The 8,942-nt window shown below is 40.8% G+C and overlaps 1 protein-coding gene across 2 annotated transcripts in view; it reads right to left on the bottom strand.

The window, feature by feature from the left end:
- Positions 1-8,942, bottom strand: part of ehmt1b (euchromatic histone-lysine N-methyltransferase 1b) — a 29,568-nt gene that overhangs the window by 5,046 nt on the left and 15,580 nt on the right. For both annotated transcript variants that reach the window (XM_014022590.1, XM_014022589.1), the window contains exons 10-22: positions 7,025-7,305; positions 5,531-5,763; positions 5,241-5,459; positions 5,064-5,146; positions 3,480-3,586; positions 3,281-3,403; positions 3,086-3,187; positions 1,595-1,699; positions 1,365-1,519; positions 1,101-1,271; positions 874-1,018; positions 718-795; positions 525-640 (exon numbers count right to left, since the gene is read on the bottom strand). In XM_014022590.1, coding sequence (XP_013878044.1) covers positions 525-640; positions 718-795; positions 874-1,018; positions 1,101-1,271; positions 1,365-1,519; positions 1,595-1,699; positions 3,086-3,187; positions 3,281-3,403; positions 3,480-3,586; positions 5,064-5,146; positions 5,241-5,459; positions 5,531-5,763; positions 7,025-7,305 — 1,918 coding nt within the window. The remainder of the gene's footprint in view (positions 1-524; positions 641-717; positions 796-873; positions 1,019-1,100; positions 1,272-1,364; positions 1,520-1,594; positions 1,700-3,085; positions 3,188-3,280; positions 3,404-3,479; positions 3,587-5,063; positions 5,147-5,240; positions 5,460-5,530; positions 5,764-7,024; positions 7,306-8,942) is intronic.

Raw genomic sequence — 8,942 nt, 5'->3', positions numbered from 1 at the left:
ATTTAAGACTTGAAGATTTTAAATGCCACTAAAAATAAATTTAAGACTTTAATGCCAAACAAATTTAGAATAAATAAATCAGCGACAAAAAACCAAAATGTTTATTTTAACAGAGAACTAGCTATTACCAATTACTTCAATATTTGAGACAAATTACATCATCCTCCTTACAACGTGTTGACATTTTTAAGACCTCTGCATGATCGGGATTTTAAGGCTAATTAAGGCYYTAGTTTTGGACTCATAGCTTTTTAAGACTTTTTAAGGATCTGCAGGAACCCTGTCTTTGACTGACAGGAGCAACGCCCTCACAGGTTCAGACTAATCCTCCATCCATCGAACTCCTGCGCTCGACACAAAAACCTGCTTCTAACCAGGAAGGAGCGCTCTGCCGTTTCCTGTTTGAGAACCGTAGCCTCAGACTGTGACTCACCAGGAAATGAGAAACATTTGAAAACTCCATGTTCACCAACAAGCTGCAGCCCAGCAGACGTAAACTCAACAGGAAGGTTTGTTTAAGGTACCTGAGCCCATTCTGTACCACTCGGTTCTTGCAGGTCCTCCAGCAGGAGCAGGCGTGGTTGCACTCGAAGATGAGAGGAGGCTCCTCGCGGCAGAACTCGGGCAGGAGGCAGCCACTCTGCATGTTAAAAAAAAAAAAAACCACGTCACGGTCACGGTAAAAACGCGTGAAAAGAGCGCGCGGTGAGTCCTTACCTTGTCGTACCAGCAGCGCAGGCTGAGCTGTCCACACATGCAGATACTGGCCGAGCAGTCCTCTTTACAAACACAGTACTGTTCACCGTAAAGAAGACAACACACGGGTCACTTCCTGCTTCGCTCCCTGCAACAGGTCAGGGCGGGGCCACTCACCTGCAGGTGTGTTATGTTGCGGTCGATGTTCATGGGCGAGGTGACGCAGTTCTCTGAGATGTATTTGTAGTCGTCTGGGAAAGCCTGGCTGTCCACAGAGTTCACACAGGGAATGGGAACCTGCTCCTGGCCCAACGACACGTCACTGCCAGCACAGAGAGCAGCCTCGCCTCAGTTGTTTGTCTTGTTTTGAAGTTGTAAAAGTGCAGCTTAGAGCCTGAGCCCACCTGTGGAGGAGTTTTTCTTCTGCCTGAGCGAGCCGGCTGTTCTTGGCGTCCCTCTCCTTCCTGYTGGCCTGCAGGGCAGCCCAGGCCTTGGAGTTGTGGCTGCAGCAGTCGGGAGGAGCTTCCCCCTCACGGTTCCTCAGGAACGCATCTGCTCCTCGAGAGAGGAGGAGTCTGAAGAGACAGAAACCGACAACCCGGTTCATGTGCAGTCAGACCTTTTTTTTTTTTTAGTTTTTAAAGTTTTAAATCCTCAGAGGTCTTTACTTGACACAATCCAGGCGGTTTTCCCGAGCAGCGATGTGCAGAGGAGAGTCTCCGTGGACGTTGACGGCCTGCAGGTCGCTGCGGGCGTTCAGCAGCAGCTCCGTGATCTCCACRCTGCCAGAAAACGCCGCCCAGTGAAGGCAAATGTTTTCTTCCTAAACAGAAAAATATTCATTTTAGAGACGCTACAATTAAAACGATGATTGTGTAGATAAATGTTCAGACCCAACCTTGTCCCTGATGCTGATGTCAGCTCCTCTGGACAGAAGCAGCTTCACCTGGTCCGCGTGTTTGTACTCCGTGGCCCAGATCATGGCTGTCCAACCGCCATCGTCCTGAGAAACAAAAACATCTCTGGAATCATAACAGGAAACTCGACCAGAGCAGGATTTATTTCTGCTTTTATCGCTCATCAACAATCAGCACCTCACAGAAATAAATATTTCAGAGGGAAATATTACATCTAATCATTTAAAGAAAACAAAACAAGCGTAATTTTCTGGAAAAAAACATAATAAAACGAGTTCTAAACGTTTGCAGAATAAACTAAAACTGAGTGCTTAAAGCGAAAAAGAGCAAAGCATTGGCTAGATGCTAAAAGTATCAAAGAGCAAGCTACAAGAAATGAAAGCCAAACCAGAAACAAAATAAAGCAAAGGGCTGGCTAAATCAAACGTAGCCAAATGCTAGCAAGGAGCTAAAAGGAGTAGAACAGTAGCTAAAATTCAAAAAATGAAAAAGACTAAGAAAAAGGTAAAAGCAGCAAAAGATTTAGCTAAAAGCTAGAAATAGCAAAGGTTAACTAGATGCTAAAAGTATCAAAGGCAACAAGTAATAAAAAGCAAACCAGAAGCTATACRTAGTAAAAGTCTGGCTAAAAGCATCAAAGTAGCAAAAGACTTGGAAGAAGCTAAATGTAGCAGAATAGCTAACATTAAAAATAGCAAACACCTAGATAAAAACAACAAAAGGCTAGCTAAATGTAGCAAAATGATAAAAAGATAAACGTAACAATGTTGTAACTAATCTTTAGCAAAAGGGTAGCAGAAAGTGTCAAAAACCTGGCTAAAAAGCAGCAAAAGGCTAGGAAGAAGCTAAATGTAGAATAGCTAACATTAAAAATAGCAAACAGATAAAAACAAAAAAAKGCTAGCTAAATGTAGCAATTTTAAAAATAGCTAAAATTTAAAATGGAAACAGGCAAGCTAAAAACTAAAAGTTACAAAAGGCTAGATAAAAGTAGCAAAGGTCTCTGGCTGCTAAGAGTATGAAAAGGATGGTTTAAAAGTAGCAAAAGGTTAGCAAGAAGCTGTAGCAGAATAGTAGCTAAAAGCTAAAAGTAGCATGAGAAGACAAAAACAGAGGCAGTGAAATGTGTCTGAAGTAATCTAAGAGAATTTTTTAATAAAGTACTGGATTTATAAATAAAAAAGTTAATTTAAATTTTAAAAGCTACAAAAAACAGAAGTCACAGCAACATTCTTGTTAAAACAGCTGAAATATTTGATACATGTGTGCTTAAAATATGATATACAGCAAAAACATAAATAATAAAAAACAGAACAAAAACAGCAAAGACAAGACAAATAAAATCTTGCTAAGAAAAGACAGAAATACTGAAAATATGAAAACATTTCCAGTAAAAAGGTAGAACACGTCTCATTATTTAAATTCCTCCTGTTCTTCTGTAATTTGCAGAAAATCCAGGAAGTGGCTCTGACCTGACAGTTGATGTTGATGAGTCCTGACAGCAGAAGATGCTCCACAACCTTGTAATGACCGGACTTCGCTGCTAGGTGGAGACAGGTGAACCCTTCAACGTCCTGGAAACAAAAGCAGGAACATTTCTGGAGTTCAGAGGTTAAATGTTCACCAAGGCTTCYGCTCTGCTCCCTTCCTGTGTGCAGCTGACGGACCTTGTGCCCGGCGCTGGCCCCGGCTCTCAGCAGGTACAGGACCACCTCCATGTGGTCGTTCTCGCAGGCCTCCATCAGGGGAGTCCGCTGGTCCTCGTCGCAGGTGTCCAGGTTGGCTCCGGCCTGAAGCGTCACACAGCTACAGTAAGCTGCTAGCGTTAAACAGGAAGCGGCTGGAGGCGAGAAGCCGGGYGTTTACCTGAACGAGCATGTGGCAGATGTCGGTGAATCCTCCCTCGGCTGCTGCGTGCAGCGGCGTGCGCTTGTTCTGAGACTCCATCTTGAAGTTCGGGTCGATGCCATCCACTGGAAGGTAAACAAAAAAATGATGCCGAAGTTTAAAAACAGCCGAAGTCCAATCATTTGTCACGTCTTTATATTTGTGTGAAAGCTTATAACATATTTATTAATCTTTACTGTACCTTTTGCTCTGCTGTTTTAACTTCCTTCTGCTAATTTTAGCTTTTTTTTCCTAACTTTAGCCTTTTTTAACTATTTCCGCTATCAGTCTAATTTATACGTTTTTGTGCTTTCTGTTAATTTAAGCTTTTTATGTATCTGTTAGTTGCTTTCTGTTCATTTCAGCTGTTTTCTGCAGTTTTGGCTACTGTTTGACTGGTTTTTGCTGTTCTTCGGGATATTTTGTCCATTTTGGCTATTTTACGACGAATTTCAACCTTTTGCACTCAATTTTCTGCAAAAAAGCTTTTTTTTTTAACATTCCTTTCACGGCCTGGTTGCTAATATCAAATTGTTTCTGAAACTTTGAGCTTCTTTTTGCTAGTTTTAGCTACTTTTAGTCTTGTTTCGGCTGCTTTTCTACTAATTTAATATGTTTTGTACTGAATTAAGTTCTCTCATCTTTAACTGAATCAGATTTAAAGACAATAAGCCAAATCTAGGTGAGCTAGTAGCTGAAAAGGATCCCTACCACACGCTGAAAGCTAATTAGCATAACAAAATGCTAACAAAGCTAAAACAAGCTGCCTGTCAATCAGTGGGCACCTTTTTTTTAGCTATAACTCTGCAACCGTGTAATGTAGGAATGTCAAACCTTGCAGCTGGACACGTGGGTCAAATATCATTGATTTTAAGGTCAAAGGTCACACGTTTTGGTAAATACCTTTAAAATGATAACCATTTTCACAGCAGGACACCCCACGTGTCATAAATAAAATCTACTGATTTCCAAGGTCATTTGGGTAAAGCTCAAGGTCAAAGGTCAACACTTTCCCTAAAATAGCTCTAAATTAATTACTATTGAACATAAATGTGTCTCGTTGTGAAGCTAGACGTCTTTATGGGCAAAAATGAGGCCCATTAATTTCAAAGTCAAAAAATAAGAAGGTCAAGGTCACTAATTAGTCCTTTTTTTTAACTTATTTTGTCTACATTTAGGCTTTATTCTGTTATTAAYATTTTGTTTGTCAATTCAACTTTTTTCTGCTTTTAAGCAACTTTTTTATTTTGTGAATTTTTTTAAATTTTTTCGCAAATTTTAGCTACATTTCTGATCTGTAAAATTAACTATTTATCTACTGAATTTTAACTTTTGTTTTCCCACTCAGCAAAAGTCAGCTGTTTTATGCACATGAAGGGTTTTGCTGTTAAACCTTTTCAGCTTAACTTCAGCAGGAAATGCAGATTCTCTAGTTTGCTTTAACGCTGGACAGTTTGATGTGGTAGAAGCTGAGAATCCTGTTAGATCAGTGATTTCATTTTAATTTCTCACAGATCAGGAGAAACTATAAAGACCYGAGGTCTGGATGGAGGTCTAACGTACCCAACATGTGCACCACCTTCTTCAGTTCCCCCTGTTTGGCTGAGAGGTAAAGCTGCTTTGGGTGAAAACGAAGTTTCTTGGGTCTAAAAGAAAAACACAAATTAAAAACAAAGTTGTTTATTTTTTGTAGTTTAAGGGGAAAACCCCTAAATGTGTCCGTCCAGCCGTGGCGCTCACTTCTCCGTGTCCAGAGCGACCAGAATGCTCTCCAGCGTTTCCCTGGGAGGTCCTGGCAGGAGGGTGAGCGGGGCGGTCGCTCCGGTCCYGGCCTGCAGAGAGGCGGTCCTGGACGACCCGGGAACGGCGGAGAGGTCCGTCTCGTGAGCGGAGGAGCGGATGGAGAGCGAGCTGTCGGCCCTGCCGCTGACTTCAGCCACCGGAGCCAAATAAGTCGAGCTGAAACGGAAACGAGACAAACTCAGTTCGTTCTCCACTCCYGACACTGGTGAAAACAGACGGCGGTTTACCTGCCGGTGGTCGTGTCCGCTCGGCCCTCCGAGGCCCCCGGCGTGGCGGGACCGTGCGCGGGCGCTTCGGGGACCGTGGAGGTGGTGTCGGCCTTGGCRATGGTGACCTCCTTGGCCTTGCCGGCCTCCTCTCCACAGTGAGGACAGAAGCTCTGACCCTTCAGCACCGAGGCGCAGGCCCGGTGGAAGCGGTGAGAGATGCTGACGTCCGGCTGGCACTCCATGAAGGTCCCCTGAAAAACACCAAGTCTTCAACTCTGATCCCACCAACATGTGGCTGAAAACATCCATCTGAGCACACAGCAACAGAAAGTTTATTCTCCAGATGTTCCCGTCAGGATTTCCTGTCTATGTCTAATTATTCACAATTAATTGTGATGAYTCACCTCCTGGAGTCCGGCACGTCCTGTATCAAATTTATATCAGAAACACAAACTTTAAACTACGAACCAGTTTTTAAAAGTGTAAGATGGAACAAATAAAACCAGAGTTATGAGAAATAATTTACGGCATTTTCAAGTTATTTAATTCTAATCGTATTTTATGCATTGCAGCGAGATGCAGCTGGAAAAAACACCTCAATCCATCCTCTGTTCTTATCTGGTCTGGTCCTCCCACCACACTAACACACACACCCACTGCCGAACTAACASAACACCCACAAACTCCTTTCTGAMTGATGCYTGAAAATATTTGACAAACCCCAAAAAATCTACAGGAACAGGAAGAAAAAGGAGGTGAAAGCTGAATGGAGTTTGGTGAGATCAGGAGAGAAATGTGAGATTTATGATATTTAGTGTGTTTGGATGTAGTTCAGTCAGTTTTAGAGTTTGAATAACAACAATGTGAAGATACTGTATTTAAATGTGGAGCTGCACACTGATGGACCAATCAGAACCTTTTCAGAGAGAGGAGGGAAGCTACTGTCCAGCTAACTTTAGCTAAYGTTAGCATCCACCCACACGGCTCCCCTCTCTCTCTCTCAGGTGGACTCAGTAAACATCTGTTTGCAGATTTATCTCCGACAGCTGGTTTTTAAAAATCTCCAGTTATTTTTCAAACTTGTTCTGACAAATTTATTTTTTATTTTGAGCACCGCTCCAACTCCAAGTCCCGCCCCACCCTATTTATGATTGGCTATCCGGCCTGTCTAGTGTGTTCAACATGAAAGTTGCGCCTCTGATAGGTCCAGATAAACGTCTGTCAAATCTCTGGGTGAACCCAATATTTTATGACGCTGGAGGGCTAGTTGTTCAGAAAATTATTACCTCATCAGACTATGCTTGGTACTTTTTAAAACTTTTTAATGGCCTTGATTTTTGCTTTTTAATCCTTTCTGTAGCCCTGCAGACACCCTGAAACAGTCTGCGACAGAGTGGACTGTAAGGAGGAAGCAGCCCATCTGTTATTYGGTTTATCTCCACATATTAACCGGTGACAGTTTTTCCTGACGKTTATGTGCACATGAACAGATTTTGAGACGTGACGACTCACCGCCCTGCAGAAGAAGCCGCAGCCGGGGCAGCACTGGTGCTTCACCATGCCGCCGCGGTGGTCCTCGCACAGAACCAGCAGCTGGACAGAGTTAGAGGGACGCATCATCTCGTGCTTCAGCACGGCGCTCTGGCAGCGCGTCAGCTGCCCGTCCACGCTCTCCGTGGCCATGCACTTCCTGTCGGCCAGGATGAGAATCTCGCGGCTCTTGGGCGTCTCCATGCGGCAGCTGCAGAGCGGCAGCTCCTGGGCCTCCTCCTCCACGGCTGAGCTGGAGATCTCTGAAACAAGAAATTCAGTTAAATTAAATTAAACYACAGGTTCTTAACTTCATCACTTCAGTTTTGATTCTCTCTCCAAACTGTCACACGGTGCAGAGAATGTTTCATGATTCAAGTATCATCTGTGTGAATAGAAAACAAAATAAAGATAACTAGAGAATTGAATTTCCTTTGAAAATGCAGCTGAAACTTCAGCTGAAAATGTTTAATAGTAAAACTGTTAATGTCAGTTCAGTTTGAAAAGTTTAAAGAAGCACAAAAAAGCAGAAACTAGCAGAAGAATAGCAGAAAGGAGCAGAATCATAGCTGAAAAGGCAGAAAAATAGCTAAAGTTAGCTTAAAAACAAGCTAAAGGTAGCAAATAAGATGAACTTTGGATCCATATGGTGAAAGAGGTGAAAAAATGTCAAATTAGTAGGGAAAAAAATAAATAAAAGTCCAAAAAAGTGACTAATTTGTTGTAAAATAGCTAAAAACAGCCTAAAGAAAGGAAGCATAAGGAGCACAAGTTTGCTTAACTGAGCAAAAAAAAGTTGTATTAGCTACAAAAAATATATTCTGTATACTTAGCTTTAAAATGCTAACTTTAGCTAATAACGGCTGAATATCTAGCATTGCAGCAAATAGTTGAATATAGCAGAAAGCAACTATAAGAAGCAGAAATAGCTCAAATTAGCAGAAAGAAACACAAAAAAGTAGAAAATAGCTGAACAGCAGCAGAAAAAAGCAGAATTATAGCTGAAATAGCAGGAAAAAAAAGCTAAAATTTGCACAAAAAAAGATGCTAGAATTAGCAGAAGGAAGTTAAAAGGAGCAGAACCAGAACAAAAGCTGTAAGTTTCTGTAAAGATTTAGAAAGTTTTGAAGGTTTTTAAGGATGTTGAAAACAGCGCCATTCATTTTAAAAATGTGGCCGAAAAAGTGAAACAGCTAAAAAAGTATAAATAGCTGAAATATCAAAAAAGTCACAGCTGGAATGTCCTAAGGAGCTGAACGGTTTGCAGAGGTTTATAGTAACTAAGTACATTTACTTTGTTACAGTACTTAAGTAAAAGTCTTTGAGGATTTGTAATTTTACCAAGTACTTTTTAAAACCCTTATCTTTACTTTTATTTTGTTGCATTAAAAACCTAAAAATACTTCTTTACTTTAAAATTTAACACCTAGTTACTCGTTACAAAATACATTTACTTTGTTACAGTACTTAAGTAAAAGTCTTTGAGGATTTGTAATTTTACAAAGTACTTTTTAATACCCTTATCTTTACTTTTATTTTGTTGCATTAAAAACCTAAAAATACTTCTTTACTTTAAAATTTAACACCTAGTTACTCGTTACAAAATTAATCTGAACTCCTCATGAGTTGTTTCTGCTTTAAAAAATGAAGTGTTGAATTTACTCAACCAGGTCAACTGGTTCCACTAAACCTAGTAGAGTAAATATGAAGCTAAATATTTTCTTTAAAGTATATATCTGCTCCTATTTACTATATATATAATTTTTTGAGGATTTGTCATTCTACCAAGTGTTTTTTTAAATTGTTACTTTAATTTTGTTACATTTAAAACCTGTACCTGATACTTTTTTTCTTTTATTTTATAATTTAACACCTACTGTAGTTACTTACAAATTAAATT

The sequence above is a fragment of the Austrofundulus limnaeus genome, unplaced genomic scaffold (genome assembly GCF_001266775.1).
Source record: "Austrofundulus limnaeus strain Quisiro unplaced genomic scaffold, Austrofundulus_limnaeus-1.0 Scaffold336, whole genome shotgun sequence".
Taxonomy (NCBI): domain Eukaryota; kingdom Metazoa; phylum Chordata; class Actinopteri; order Cyprinodontiformes; family Rivulidae; genus Austrofundulus; species Austrofundulus limnaeus.
Note: the sequence above shows the minus strand (reverse complement) of the source record. Positions and strands in the feature narration are given on the sequence as shown.